At 50.2% G+C, this 15,668-nt stretch overlaps 2 protein-coding genes across 2 annotated transcripts; one reads left to right on the top strand and one right to left on the bottom strand.

The window, feature by feature from the left end:
• Positions 1-553: 553 nt before the first annotated feature.
• On the top strand, positions 554-7,207 carry RBM22 (RNA binding motif protein 22; the record flags this gene model as incomplete). Its single annotated transcript, XM_009079105.1, has 10 exons — positions 554-607; positions 1,551-1,580; positions 2,631-2,763; positions 3,036-3,136; positions 3,382-3,554; positions 4,111-4,311; positions 4,764-4,928; positions 5,353-5,441; positions 5,951-6,082; positions 6,761-7,207. Coding segments are annotated over 10 exons (1,209 nt in total), but the record flags the coding sequence as incomplete, so codon positions are not given.
• Positions 7,208-9,809: 2,602 nt separating this feature from the next.
• On the bottom strand, positions 9,810-14,009 carry MYOZ3 (myozenin 3). The gene is made up of 6 exons (XM_009079094.1): positions 13,979-14,009; positions 13,486-13,640; positions 13,178-13,246; positions 12,931-13,078; positions 12,503-12,674; positions 9,810-9,972 (listed from the first exon to the last, which is right to left on the bottom strand). The coding sequence occupies exons 1-6, from the start codon at positions 14,007-14,009 to the stop codon at positions 9,810-9,812; spliced, it is 738 nt and encodes a 245-aa protein (XP_009077342.1).
• Between the last annotated feature and the right edge of the window lie 1,659 nt (positions 14,010-15,668).

Genomic DNA, 15,668 nt, shown 5'->3' with positions numbered 1-15,668 from the left:
CCTGCAGCCATGGCAGGAGAGATCACCCTCCACCTTTCTACAACCCTTTCAGAGAGCCATGAAGTTACCCTTGAGCCTCTTCTCAAGGCTAAACAAACCCAATTCCCTCAGTCCTTCATCATACAACATGTGCTCTCTACATTTGATGAGCCCATTGGGGGCTCTTGCTCTGCACCCACACCGGGACTGGGGTGTTGGCCGCTGGGAGGGCTGAACTGGGCCCCTGTCTGCCCCTTTAGAGCTGAGCATCGCATCTCCAGCACAGACAAGAGCTGCTGGGGGGTTGTGGGGCTATGTCACCTGCTGCACTCCAGGAGCTGAGAGGTTAGAAGCTCAATAATTTGCTCTTTGTTTGCTCTAAGTTTTGCTTCAAGCTGGACCAGCTGTCAGGTCATGGTTCTGTAGTAACGTGGGTCATGGCTTGCAGCTCTCCCAATGACTTCCTGAATCTTTTTGCATCTTTTAAGCCTTCTGTTGGGTTTACCTCAGTAGTAGTTTGTGATGGCACTGCTTGTGGCAAATTCCTGATTTTCTTTCTTCTTACTCCATTCAGGACTTCCCTATCCTGTGCCAGACATGTCTTGGAGAAAACCCCTACATCCGGATGGTAGGTGCCTGTTGGGCCCTGCAGCCCTTCCATTGGAGCTGGCCCTAAATCTGTTGGGTTTGGGGATTGAAACAGGACTGGGAACAGCAGGGAAGGCTGAGGTGGACACACCCACCTGAGCAGCTGGTTCTGCCCAGCAGGATTTGGTTCCATCCATTGTTGGTATGGGATGTTGTGGTGTTAGCTGTCTGGTTTGAGAACAAAGCAGTTAAAAAGGAGAGGAAGGTGACATAGTCCAATGTCTGGAGTGCAGGAAATAGGAAGTGAAGCTTTGGTACTGGTAAACAGCAGCATGGAGAGCCCTGATCCACTGAAGTACTGAATAGCACAGTCTCTAAAATGTGATGAAACTTGTAAATAGGTTAAAACTGATTTATGAAGTCTGCCCAAAAGTAATTTAAGTCCCTGTTTGTTTTCCTTGGATCCCTCCATGCAGGGGGAGCCAGTCCATGTTGTGTTGCTTTTCTCTGCTCAGCTGATTGTGTGGCCTACACGGACATGTTCTCCTTCACATTTCTGTTCCACCAAGTTTGCTGAGAGAGACTGGGACGTGTTAATGTAACAAAACCCTGATACTGGTGTAGGTGACGTTTCAAAACCTGCTGGTTTTCATGGGCTTATTCCATGTAACATCCTCTTTCCTTAAAAACAGCTGTTAACATTCCCTTTCATTCTCACCTTCCATCAGTATCTGAGATGAGGCTGACAATGCTCTGTTTTTAATGAATGTTTCTAAAACAAAAATGGATTGAGACTATTTTAGGGAGAGTTTTTTGTCCTGTTGGCCTGCCAGGCTGTAAGAAAGCACCAGGTTGGGTGAGCCTAAATGCAGCATAATTAGGAAAAAACCCCACTATGTTATAACATCAATATTGTGTTTTATATTTTATGTTGAATTAATGATACTTCATATTTTCTTTTCTTACTTTTCATTCTATTTCAGACAAAAGAAAAATATGGGAAAGAATGCAAGGTATGTTTGTGTCCTTTGAAGAGACAATGTCTGAACTGGTGCACATACATGTTAATGACTCAAAGCCTGTCAGCTCCAGAAAAGAGCTTATCTGGGTTAACAACTTAAAATATTTATGTAACTGCATAAAGTTTTAGGTCAGTCTACTGTGCTTTGTTAGACAAAGGCAGTTGGTCCTAAAATAGTCAAATTATTGAGCAAATCCTGAGTCTGTCTAAACAATCTTCATGTTTATCAAAATGAGGTTTTGGGAATACTGTTGTGCTATATTTGAAGCTATTTCAGCATTTTAAATGATCTCATATTTTCTCATGGAACTTTGTTGGTTTTGCTCAGAAGTGGTGAATAAATACCTAGAGTTTAGGTATTGCTGTGCATGTGTTATTTGTGGCTATGTGGGAATCCGTGTTGGCTGTCTCAGAAATAATCCACATGTATTTCTGAGTGAGTGAGAAATATTCAGTGTTGTCTGGAATGAGGGAAATTAAAGGAGATTTTTTGTCTCTTTTGTCAGTTGTCATCTGAGGTAGAGAGAAGGTGTAAATTGAAACCTGTAGGGATTTAGCTTATATATGCATACTCAAGCTGTGCATGCAGCAGAAGCAGGTGCATCATTCCATGAGATGAGAGGGAGCACTATTTGTCTCCTGGACCAAAGGTCTCATAACCTCTCCCCTGGTTGTTGCTGTGCTGGTACCTGATGTACCCATCACTGTAATTCACCTCGAGTAGCTCTACACTGACATCACCTGGAGTGGAGGAGAATTTCAGTGTCCTCTGAGTAGATTTCAGCTTTCAGGTTATTGTAATAAATCAAAAAAGCAAAAAAAAACCACTAAGAAGAAATAGCTTACCTAAAACTTTCTCCTGTCAAAGTAAAGCACCAAATAAAACAAACATCTCCTGATCCCTGAATCTCAGCACTAGGATGAAGAAGTTGTATTTATGGTTTAAAGAGGTTAGGTGAGTTTGGACTTTGTTTCCATGCAAGAAGCAGAAGAGTGACTCCATGCTGTGGAGAGAGAAACAGGTGTGACCTTTCTGTCCCAGATCTGTGCCAGGCCCTTCACCGTGTTCCGCTGGTGCCCTGGGGTGCGGATGCGCTTCAAGAAGACAGAAGTGTGCCAGACCTGCAGCAAGCTGAAGAATGTCTGTCAGACCTGCCTGCTTGACCTGGAATATGGTAGGTACCAAAAAAACCTAACCCAGGGCGAGGAGCTGTCCTGCTTCCTCTGACATGAGGGTTGGTGAAATGTTTGTGTGTGATTGGCATTGGACAGTCTTGGAGAAGAACAGCTCTTGGTGATCATCTATCTCCTGTGGTTCAGGGGCAGTGTGGTGCCCCTGAGTAGTACATGAGTTGCCTCTGGCCACTGCAGGTTGTATAAATAACTATTTCTGTTTCTTCACCTTGTGCTTCATATGGATTTGTTGAGGTGTTTTGTTTCATTCTAGGTTTGCCCATCCAAGTCCGAGATGCAGGACTCTCCCTTAAGGATGAAATGCCTAAATCTGATGTCAACAAGGAATACTACACCCAGAACATGGAACGAGAAGTAAGTGTAGCTGCAGTCATGCTCTTCGTGTGGATGTGTATGGGGAGGAAAGGGGAGCAGTGACCTATCTTGTCTTAAAATATTTTGCTTGCTGTGTGCAGTAGTTACAATTGTGCTCTCAGTATGTGGATGTGTATGGGGAGGAGTGACCCAACTTCTCTTAAAATGATATAGTTGCTTTGATTCTGTGCATTAGTGTCAGTGCTGATACAGTCATAATTGTTGGTGTTTTAACTGCTGTTTAGATAGCTAATTCTGATGGCACCAGACCTGTTGGTGCACTAGGAAAAGCAACTTCTACCAGTGACATGCTGCTGAAGCTGGCTAGAACCACTCCGTACTACAAACGCAACCGTCCTCACATCTGCTCCTTCTGGGTCAAAGGAGAGTGCAAGAGAGGAGAGGAATGTCCCTACAGGTACAAATACAGCTTAATTAATCTGTTCACCACAGTCAGGTACAGCTTCCTTTGGGGTGGAAAGAACAGGAGATGCTGCTGTGCTCCTGCTGTGGGCAGGAGACACAGCACTGATTGGGGTCAGAACAAAACTTGCATCCAGCACCAGTAAATGAATCTCTGTGGTGACGAGTTTGTTTGTGAGCAGTTAGCTGTGTGTTTGCCAAAGCAGTGACTGCAGCTCTCCTCTTGTGTAGTTCATCTTTTCCCTTCATGGCGTCACTCCCTGCAACCAGAGATCTTTGTGTTGGAACAAGAGGCCATTTGAAATCCAGCTCTTGTGTTTTGTAGTGTTGAGTGCTGAGCTGTCAGAAGTGCCATTCATTCAGAACTCAAGACAGTCCTGGCTGCAGTTTAAATTTCTTGGGGCTGTTTGTTCTGATTTGGCATGTTTATGTGGACAGAGTTGAGGATCTAAGTGACCCGAGGGCTTGAGAAGGGAAGGGACCTGCTACAGTCATTTTAATCCATGCAGCTGTTCCTGGTCTTATAAAATGCTTTGTTTGCTGAACCTTAGGCATGAGAAACCTACAGATCCAGACGATCCTCTGGCTGATCAGAACATCAAAGATCGTTACTATGGCATTAATGACCCTGTGGCTGATAAACTCCTGAAACGAGCGTCGACCATGCCTCGTCTAGATCCTCCTGAAGACAAGACCATTACTACACTGTATGTTGGAGGGCTTGGAGATACCATCACTGAATCAGATCTCAGGTGTGTATTGTATTGCCTTTCCCTTTTTATTTGACACTTTGATAACTGCTCATCTTCAAATGAGGGACAAAAATAAATCTGGTTTTCAGTTTTCCTTAATGGGGAACTGGTTGGTGGCAAGTGCAGAGGAGTGCCAGCTTGTTGGAGAACAGAGAAAGAGGCACATTTCAAATGCTTTGATTAAAATTTATTACTTCAAAGATGAGTCATCCTTCTGAGCTGTTGGGGATACTGTGTAACCCTTTTTACAGGAAAGTCCTGTAGCCTCTGGCTAGCTGTTGAGAAGAGCTTTTATTGCTCCATTGTGATTGTTTGATCATAGATTTCTAATAGCTAGTTTGAACTGGGGATGAAGAAGAGGAATGATCTGAGCATACCTATTTCACCTGCTCTGCTCTGTAGCCTGTGGCTGGAAGGAGTGGCGTTTCATCATCACTTTTTTTCCCATACAGAAATCACTTCTACCAGTTTGGGGAGATCCGGACGATAACTGTCGTGCAGAGGCAGCAATGTGCCTTCATCCAGTTTGCCACCCGACAGGCTGCAGAGGTGGCTGCTGAGAAATCCTTCAACAAGCTCATTGTCAACGGTCGCAGGCTCAATGTCAAATGGGGAAGGTGAGTGTGGAGGGAGGAGGAAGCCTGGGGGACACTGCCACAAGGTTCTGCTCTCAGCTGGTGCAGTCGTGACAAGCAGGATTGGGTGTTGTGCTGGAGCAGCTACTCGTTTGGTAAATAGCTGAGGTCCTCTTACAGTTTGGTTTTCTCTCAGCAATGGGATCTGGGTTGGAGATGACACAAGTAGTGTAAGGGATTTCTTGGCTGAGGATTATGTAGGAGTTTCTGTAGTTTTGCCCGTAGTTCATCCCCTGTAAGCACTGTTTGCAAACTTCATACCTCCTGTCCCTGATACTCTGTGAGTTTTGCATTTTTGGCCTGAAGCTATGCATCTGGATTAAATAATGTGAAGCTATTGTGGTGCAAATATCTCCTGATCCTGCTTTTTTTCATCCTTGTTCTCAAACTCTTGTCTGGTTTTTAGGTCCCAGGCAGCAAGAGGAAAAGAAAAGGACAAGGAAGGTACTACAGAGTCCGGGATAAAGCTGGAGCCAGTTCCAGGACTTCCCGGAGGTAAGGGAGTTGTTTTCATCTCTGAAACACTTAGTGCTGACCTGCTTCCATGAGCAAGGAGGGTATTAAACCTCTTGGGAGGAGGGACAGTGTTCAGAATGGTGGAAGCAGTGGCATGTCTAGAGAGTTACAGTTGGTTTGCAGCAGATCCAGCTGGGATGGAAGGTGAGCTTTGTCTAGAAGCAAATCCTTGATGAAAAGAGAGTTCTTCATGTGAGGAGTGAAAAGTTAAAGCTGAACTCAACTCACTTGGATCTGAGATGCTGGCAGCCCACACTTCGAATGTTTTCCTAATCCACCGAGTGTTGTGTGATGGAAAAAGCAGTGCTGATTTTGAATGAAGAGTATTGGTGACTGGAATTTCAGTGCAGTCCTGCTTCTCTCTCTGGTTCATATGTGTGATAGTAGCAGCAGTTTACCCTTGTGAAAGCACTGACTGTGCCTCCTCTCTGGAGGCAAACACCTCTGCATGAGAGATTTTCTGTAACCGCCGTGTACTTTTTCTGCAGCTCTCCCCCCTCCTCCAGCTGCAGAAGAGGAGGCTTCTGCAAATTACTTCAATCTACCTCCAAGTGGCCCTTCAGCCGTGGTGAACATTGCCTTGCCACCTCCTCCTGGCATCGCTCCGCCACCGCCTCCAGGTACTTGTGTTTCCTGCTCAAGTGGGGGTGGGACTTGGTGTCAGACAGTGTGTTCCTCCTTGCCCGGCTGTGCTGCAGCACTGACACATGCCCTGAGCTGATTTTCCTCATCCCTGATCACACAGTGTAAACTGATGATCTAAACTGGGCTGTCAGCACAGTTTAATTAAACTGAACTGCCAGTCTTGGTAGGTATTCACTGCAAATTCCCAGGCATGTCAGAGATCCCTGGTACTGGTACTGAGACCTACTCAGTGCTTTTGCTGGCTGCATAAATGCCACATTAACCTGAACTTCAAAGGGTAATTTTGAAGCTGGTTGAATGCCAACCTATCTTTGGCTCTCTGTATGTATCTCTCCAGAGATTCTTACTTTCTTTTTCTCTAATGCGCTGTCAGGTTCTTGTGGATGCATTTGATTCGCTCCACAGTTGAGTAGAAAACATTAGATGGGTGTTACAGACACCTGCCCAGTCCCCCCACCAGCTTTTACCTGTGAATGTGCTGGGTAGGGATTGCTCCTAGTTGTACTGGAAGGAGTTTGGGGAGATGGGAGATGTGCACATTCCTGAGGCACAGCTGTAAACCAGCTGTTCTGCCGGTACTTTGAAGCACTAAGTCATATAAGTATCAATTTTTTCTGTTGCTTTGCCTGAAGCTGCCAACTTTATCTCTGCAGGTTTTGGACCACACATGTTCCACGCCATGGGGCCCCCACCTCCCTTCATGAGAGCCCCAGGCCCCATCCACTACCCGTCCCAGGATCCCCAGAGGATGGGAGCCCACGCGGGAAAGCACAGCAGCCCCTAGCAAGTCCTGCCACCCTCGTCCTCGAAGTAAATGTTATTTTCTAGTTACCATGGTAGCGCCATATGTTGAGCTGTGGGCGAGCTAGAAACGCCTTATTTCCCTGCTTGCAGCCCCGGGGCAGGCTGAGCTCTGTGTCTCCGCTAGCTAATCGGATTGTTGGTATGTCCCAGGTCTGTCAGTCAGTGTTGGGGGTGGGGGTGGGAGGCAGACAGAAGGGCTGTGGGGGTCTGTGGGTCTGGGGTACCAGGATTACAGTGCTATCTCTGTATCCCATCAGCACACTTTTGAAATAAACTGGTGGAAAACCAAAACCAAACCCTTTCCAAGCCCGTTTGATATCCTCAGTCTGAACATTATGGACTGTATATATGTAACCAGAGACTCTTCTCTGTCAGGAAACTAATGATGTGTTACTCTAACGAGGTATGAAACCAGGACTGAACAAGAGCTGCAGAACAAGCTCATCAGACTTGCCAAGCCCATGGCTTTGCCTCACCACTAACACAGTTTTCCTCCTCCTTTTCCTGACTTCTTGCTTGAAAAAAGACAAACAAAACCTTTTTTGATGAATCACTTCTAATCCTGCACATCCTGAGCAAGACAAGTGCTGGGTCACGCAAGCGGCCCCCAGGCAGTGCAGGCATGATGTGGAGTGACAGGGCAGCAGTTGCCTGATTTAGGCAGGTGACAGCCCCTTCGGTGGCCTCAGGGGCTTGTGTTGCTGACAGCTGCAGGGGAGGGCACTGTGCAGCCTCAGACTGCTCTGGGGAAGCTTTGGGGCTTTCAGGGCCTGTGATACAGCATCCCTGTAAGCTGTGAGATGGATCCCACTTCATCCTGCTTTGATAAGATGTGAAACTTTTCTTCCTGTGCTCCTACTGTAGTGCTTGCCTGGGAGTAACTGCATCCTGCATGGAGCCTGCTGCTGAGTAAGGTCTGTACACATGGCTGGAGGATTTTAGGTTTTATCTGTACGTCAGCTGCTTTCGTGCAACGGGTCTGTGGACATCCTTCTGTCAAGCAAAACATGATGGGGCCTGTTCTGAAGCTTCATTTGCTTGTTTAAAAAAAAAGTGCATTAAAATATTTGAATTTTTCAACACTCTGCTTAGACCCTGCTTCCCGGAGTGCAGTGTCTGAGGACTTTGTCTGATTTTCATGTGGCTTCTGCCACAGCCGAGATGCAGTGTGGGCAAGGACAGCATGTCTGCTTTTAGTTTCATGTCCTGGTATGGTGCCACTGGACCCCACGATGGTGCCAGCCCTGCCAGGCTGTCAGAGGGGTTTGTGCAGCACAGTCTGGGTTTCCCTGGGGAAAGTGCAGGGCTTTGGGTGTGGGTAATTAGTTCAGCTTGTCTAAGGGAGGAGCCATGCCAGGGCAGAGGGTGCTGGTGGATGGGAGAGGGCTCCAAGCCCTGAGTGTGCAGCCAGGGCCTGTGAGCACTGTGCAGGCAGATGTCAAATGCAAGATGCTTTACATCATCACCATTTATTTATTATTTTCAGCCAGGTCCCTGGGGGTGCACAGGTTCTGATAGACAAAGAGGAGAGAGATGGAATTGGAACATTGGAGCATCATAGGAATTTGCTTGTCCCTCCTGCATCTGTGGGAAGGACAGAGCAATTAAAGTTTCCCACCTGAATGGTATGTTGTGGTAGCAGAATCCCTGTGTGGGGTTTGCTCTGTACAGTGTTACAAACTCACTTCACAAGTGAGGCATTTGTTAAGTGCATTTTTACCACAATATTTGTTTGCCCCATTTAACCACAGTGGTGGAAAAAGGAACTTTTATCCTGACGCTCCTGCTCTGGGGAGTTTAAATAAGGGTAACATTAAGAACCTGACAAAAGCAGTTGCAGGAAGCCTGTGTAAATTCAGATTGTGCTTACACTGAGTGGGATTCTCCAGATGTTCTGATGACTGTCCATAGACTGTTGTTAGCTGCAGGTCCCACTGTGTCACTGCTGAAGATGTAGTTTGTTCCTCACTGCTGATTTTCACATTCCCAGAGAAGCCTGTGCTCCCTCTGGAGTCATGGCTTGCTGCTTTTCCTTCTCACTGATGCTGAAGCTATCAGAACACCTGGCAGCATCCTCACACAGCTGTGGTTCTGGAGGGCAGCAGGTCCAGGCAGGGCCTGAGCCTTGTTGACCAACTACATGAAGCAAATCCAGCATAAGTCACTCCAAGGGCTTAGGTGTTCAAGCAAGACATGCAAATAGCAGTAGGAAGGGGAAAATATCAGCTGCCAAGTGCTAGCCAGTAGCTTGTGGAAAACAGGGCACAAGTTTCCAACTCCCAGTGTTCCCCTCCCATCTATCCTGGTTGTGGTGTGTGGATTAACAGGCAGATTCCCAGTTCCTCACTTGTTTTTGTTGTCCAGCCAAGCCTAAGGTAGCTGCTTTTAACATGCCAATGCCTCCAGTAAGTTGTTTTGCTGCTGCTCTTCCATTATCACCTCCTCTTGCCATCCTGAGTGGAATGACAGATGCAGAGTTGTCCTGAAGATGGAATTTGTCTGCAAAAGCACCAGCTGTCAGAGCAGGTCTCGTGTGTCGGTGGAGATGCAGTGAGGCAGCCTGGTGTGCTGCAGCTGGTGGTGCTGCCATTTTCCACGGGGCAGGGAAGAGGACAGGCTGTACAGGATGTTTTGTACGGGAGGCTGCAGTGATCTGCTTGATTAGCAGAGAGAACTTGGCTGGTTGGCCTGGCACTAACTGCCCTTGTGGCAATGGCTGCTGCAAAGGGAATCAGAATGGTCCCAGACTTGAGCTTGTTCAAACCCTGTTTGCAGATGACAGCCCAAGACTACAAGCTGAGCTTTCACAAGGATACCTGCCCCCGTCCCCTACCCTGTGAAGTGTGTCCGAGGCTAGCGAGGGAAGCATCGGAGGTGATGGGGAAGGGAGTGCATGTGCTACAGCTCTTCGCTCTCCGGCAGGATCCGCACCCAGCCCTGTGCCACTCTGTTGAAGTTGGGCCTGTGAGAAATCACGTCCAGCACGCTCAGGTTATCCAGGTCTATGGTGGGCATGGAGAACAGCTCACCAACCAGTGCCTTGTCAAACGGGGCCGGAGTCCTGCAGCACAGGGAAAAGCACAGTTAGTCACGTGGGGAAATTGGGCATGTTGTGAGGGGATAGAAAAAGCAGGTCTGGATTTACTAACTCTGAGCCCAGCAGCAGCCCAGCAATGCCTGTGGCAAATGACAACCCTCCTCTTCCCCCCAGGATGCTGTTAGAGCCCCTTCCAGCCCAGTGAGTTGCTCCTCTGGTACAGAGCCCACCTCAACTCACGCTTTGGCATCCCTGGAGAGCAGGCTTTGATGCCTGAGTGTCAGTGGAAGTGTTCTGCATGTGAAAGGACTTAGATTCAGAGAGCAGGTGACCCTCTGGTCTTCAGAAAGTGTCTTGCTGGCAGCTCCTGTGTTCTGCAGAGAACTGAGGCCAATGGTGCTGCTCCAGATTGCTCCAGCACATGTGCAGGCAAATGACTCTCTCTCGGCCCTGGCTCCAGCCTGCCTTTTGGGATGGCTCCTCACGAGCTATGACTAACAGGAGGAGCAGTGTGGGGGCAAGAGCTGTCATCCCTTTCTGGAGAAATGTGGAAAGGGACCAGGGAAGAGTGTGCCAGCCCCCAAAAAGCCAAGAATGTTGGTTTTGGAGGAGCACAATGGAGGCTGAGCTATCAGTGAGGCATAGCTGGGAGTGTTTGCTTTGGGAAGCACTGCTCGAACACGAGTAACGTGGCACTGTTTTGCAACAGAGGAGAAATAAGAGGGGGAAAGGTAAATGAGAGGGATTTGTTCTAGGAACTTTATCCCTCCTGGAAAGAGTCTTTGTCAAAACTTGGTTTTCACTCTCTCTTAGGCAGCTCACCCTGGCAAGGCAGCCCAACATCTTTGCATCACAGCCTGAGCATTTAAAATTGGGAATAAATTAGCCTGCTTTAACTTTGTTGCTGTTGAGATGGACTTGCCCTTACCCTGTGACCCGTGTGAGCTGTGCTGGGATTCAACTAGCCTTAGGCAAACCCACTGGATTTTCAATAGCCAGTTTCTTCCAAAACACTTGTTTTTCTGCAGTTTGGTATTTGAACTGAGAAGTGATTTAAAAGCCAACAGCTTGGAAGATCATGAAAAGCCCAGTTTAAAAGCAGATTGGCTCTCTGAATCTTCATGCCTCAGTGAAGAATTAGAGGAGGTGGCAAGAGGCTTGGAGTTAAATTAGCATCCATCTGTATTAAATTACAGTTGAAGACTTTAAATAGAAAGGCAGTGTGTGAGAGGGGAGAAATGGTACAGGGTAAGGAATTATTCAGAAACATGCCCTTGCTTCAGTCCCTGTCCATAAATAAAAACCAAGGCAGGAACATGGCTAAATGCTGAAAGAAAAGAGCCAAGTGTCTGTGGCAGCTCCTTGTTCTTCCCCTGCAGCACCTCCTCAGTTGTTACTGCTCGAGGAGAGATGCATGGCAAAGCCCCAGGGCTGAGGGGAGGAGAGCAACAAAGGCACAGTGGTGGCCAGGCTGATCTCTACCCTTTGGGACTCCATTCCCACGCAGAGGGATTGTGGTTCCCCACAGCCCCTTCTGCCAAGTGCTCAAAGCACAGCAGCCACGTCCCCCAGGACTCAAATCCAGCCCTGGTGTGGGTGCAGGAGAGCTGCCATCAGCAGAGGCCCAGCACCATGGCACATGGTCTGACAGGGAGCAGTGATGTGCCCCGTGGGGAGCTCCTCTGGGCACTTGCCTGCTGGAAGGTGACTTTGGCCAGGCTGCCAAGGCCACTGTAATTCCATCCTCATGACAGAGGCTTTCAGTGAGGAGGACAGCCAGGACCTTGGTTTGCAGATTCCCTGGGATGATGTTCAGCTTAAAAGTTCAGTTCTCATTCCTCTACCATGGGCTGCTGGTGCTTTGCTACCATAATCTCCATCTCCTGGATCTCCACCAAGCACCTTTCCCGAAAGGAGATTTTCCTTGGCAGTCTCTGCTCCAGGGTCCCGACCTTGACCCCATTGTAATTTGGAGGTGTGAAGAGGCACTGGCCAGCAGAAGCAGCCACAGGGCACCCTGGCTTGGAGGCTTCAGTCTCCAGCAGGTGTTTGGAAGGAATCGGGTGACCTCTTCGCACTTTGTGGGAAGATTAACCTTACACCCCCACCACTTCCAGCAGCTGCTTGGATACCTTAGGGAAATTAGGAGAGAGACTTGGCACTGAGTGTCATTCCTCCACCCAGCCCAGAGCAGAGCCCAGCTGGGAACAGGAGTGATTCCTTCTCCAAGACTATGTGTACGAGAATTAGTCCTCCCAAATTTCATCCCTGGGGTTACCCAGTGAGATAAAGCTGCTTAAGGCTGTGCAAACCCAGTGGTAGAGCTGAGAGATCTGGGAGCTGCTGGAGACAGCTTAGAAACCTTAGCAGGGAGCCACAAAGTTGCTTCTGAGCAGGAAAAGAGCAACCAGAGTTCTGGCTGCTTCCCTCTGGTGTATAAAGAAGGCATGGACCATTGTGATTTCCCTGGCAGGATGGTGGGTGCTTCTCCAGCCTGAAGGGCTTGGCCAAGAGCTGGACAGGCTGATGGTTCCTGCCCCTCGACCAGCATTACCTGTTGAAGCTCCTGAAGTCCCATGCAGGGGGTCTCATGGGTGGCTGGTTCTGGCCATACACAGCATCAACCTTGTCGCTGAAGAGCTCATGCCACGGGGACTGGTAACCCCTGGGGATGGCAGTGACATTGAATTTCTCCGGGGGGATTTCTTTGAGGGGGCTCGAGTACCCTGTGCAGGGGAGAGACAGTGTGGGCTGCTGAGGCCACAACCAGGCCAGGGCAGGTGGAACAGCCTGACCTTTGCATGGCCACAGAGGAGCTGCTGGGGCCAGGATACACATCCATAACATAAATATTTGTGTATATAAACACTCTAGGGAGGTTTTGGAGCTGACCCCTTGGCAGGTTGCAGTTCACTGCCTCCAGCCCCACATTGCTGAGATTGCATTGGTGGCAGGTTTAGGGTGCAGGCAGCATTGATTTACCTGGGGCCAGGGCACTGGGGTTCAAGACTTTGCTCATGTGTAAGACTTTCTCTGTCTTCTTGGGCACTTCAGGAGGTCCTCCGTGGGGCGATGCTGCCACGTGGAGCTCGGAGTGATAGTTCTGCTGGCCCTCAGCATTCTCCCCTGCCTGCAGAGCAGAGAGTTAACAGACATGGAGAGCTACCCCTGCCTCACTGAGACTCAGGAGGCAGCTGAAAGCACCTCAGAGCTTTCTTCATCTACTCACCGTTCGTTCGTTCGCTGTTCTGTCTGAATCACCTTTCTCAGTGCAGTGTGAGCCACCTGGCCCTGGGAGCTGCAGGAGTCAAGGAGAGGGTTAGTGGGTGCAGAGTGGGAGTAACATTTTCCCCTTGTCCTTTGGTGGACAATGAATCCCATTCTTGCTCATCTCTGTGCCCAGCCCACCAAGCCATCTCTCCTCCCTTCATCCTGGCTTAGCAGTCAGCTGACTGTGCCGAAAGACCCCTGGCCCCACCAGGAATCACCTCCCTACAAAGGCTGAGAGAGCTGGGGAAGGGCTGAGCTCAGACCCACCTCCCTGGAGCTGCTGGGATGCTCAAAGACAAAGCGCTGCATCCGCCTCTGGCGCTGCTGGAAGAGCTGGGAGCCACGGTTGTTCTTCAGGGAGAGCTCCTCAATCATCAGGTCCTGGGCTGTGCTTATCTTCTTGCCTAGGTTCAGCTGGGGCTCTGGGGAGGCCAGGGGAAAGCACAGCCACAGCTAAGGATGCTGCAGTGCTGGAGTCCCCCAAGGCCAGTGCAGACAGTGTGTCCCCTCGTTGGGGTCCCTGTTGCATGGTTTGGCCATGTGCCTGTGCTGGGAGCTGCACCAGGGACTGTCATTTCCTCAGTGTGAGGAATTGTCACATAATTACTTCATCTCTAGAGGTTCAAACAGCCTCTCCCACCCCATGCATGGACTAGTCCAGCAAAAGCTGGGCCAGTGGCGTCAACCAGAGCTGGGTCTGGCCCTTAGGCAGGGAGGGCAGCACTGCCCTGGGGCTGGTGGCACCCCTGCACCCCCTTACCGTCTTCAGGGCCCGGTTTCATGATGGTCATCACTTGCTGCCACACTCCTGGGGCAGCTCTCTGGGAGGGGGTTGGATTCTGCCTGGCTGGAAGAGAGAGGTACACCCAGAGTGACACCCAGCATGGGGATGTTTCAGTCCCAGGCATGCCACAGAGAGATGTCAGGTTTTGGCTGAGCATCTCTCCTGGCCAGCTTCATCCCTGAGCATGTCCCCTCAACAGCATCATCCCTGAAGTCTCCCCTGGCTGGCATAATCCCATGGCATCTCCCTGCACCACTCTCCACTCCCTTCAACAGACACAGGGAATGTACAAATCATGCCTCTGCTCAGTCCCTGCTTGTCATCTTTCCTCTCTGCCTTTCTTTAGGGTATAAAACATCCTCAGCTCTGTCCTTGCCCACAGTGGTGTCCTTCTGCCCTGAGTGCCCTCGGACCAGCACCTGCTGCCTCAGCCTGCTGGGTGAGCAGGGGCCCTGGTGCCTGCCAGCACCTCTGCATTAGCTGAGCTATTTTCAGCCACTGGCCCCAAGGGTGCAGGAGCCACAACCCTGATCCTGCAAGGAGCTGGTGAGCCCAGCCAGCAGTGAGAAGGGCCATGGGGCCACTGGGCTGGGTTGCTCCTTTGTGGAGAGGCAGCTGGAAAACAGCTCTGGTCTGAGCCCTACAAGCTGCCCACCTGCAGCAACACCCTCCTGTGCTGCCAGGGCACTTGGCTTAGCAAGTGTGAGCTGTTCAACCCTGTTTGGTGCATCTCACACCCCTCAGCTCGGGCTGATGCTGGGAAGCTTCCCCGAAGGGCCCTGGAGAGCAGGGGGTCCCTATGAGGCCGTGGGTGCCTGGCATGCCACTCCCTGCCAAGTCTGAGATCAGCATTAACCGTCCGCATGGCAAACCTGGCATCTGCATCCCATCCTTCCCTCCACCCTGCTCCAGGGACACTGTGTCCCGACCCCCACAGTGGCAATGCCCCCACCACCAAGCATGGGGCATCCCCAAGCCTTGTGTACCCACCCACCTGCTGACCCCCAAGTGGGTCTTCACCTTCCCTACCTGGCCAGGGGACGACCAAGGGGACTGAGGATGCTTCTCCTGCTGTGCTGTGGATGGCGCTGGAGCCAAGCTGCAGCCACCAGCACTTGGTGGCCCCAACTGTCCCTCCACGACACCTCCGGGCTTCTGCTGCTTGCCCCAACCCGTCCTGAGCTCCAGCCCAGATGCCAAGGTCCGGCCACGGGACAGAAGTTATTTCTGGCTGAGAAAGGGGGCGGAGCAGGGCTGTGACCCTTGGGGATGCCATCACCCCAGCACAGAGCAGGACTGGGGACTGGGGCTTCATCACCGTGGCATGGAGCAGGGCTGATCCATGGGAATGGGGCCCCATCACCATGGCATGGAGTGGAACTGACCCTTGAGGATAGGGATGGTGGCCATGCAGTAGCAGCAGGAGGTGGCCATGTGCCATGTGTGCCCAGGCCACCTCAGGGACAGATCAGAGCTAGGCCAGGTGGGATAATGGCAGTTTATTTCTGAGCTGGGTGTACAGCGGTGTGGTGAAGGCAAGTTGTGGTGGCTGGTGGAGCAAGGATAGCAGATGTGTCCTGGGAAGAGGGGGCTGTGTTCCAGGAAGGGCAGGATGCAGGGCAGAGGTACTACAGGCAATAGGGATGGGCTGGCTCCAACTGCATGT

The sequence above is a fragment of the Acanthisitta chloris genome, unplaced genomic scaffold (assembly GCF_000695815.1).
Source record: "Acanthisitta chloris isolate BGI_N310 unplaced genomic scaffold, ASM69581v1 scaffold43550, whole genome shotgun sequence".
NCBI classification, from domain to species: Eukaryota; Metazoa; Chordata; class Aves; order Passeriformes; family Acanthisittidae; genus Acanthisitta; species Acanthisitta chloris.
The sequence above is the reverse complement of the archived record's forward strand: the minus strand, read 5'-3'. Positions and strand labels throughout refer to the sequence as shown.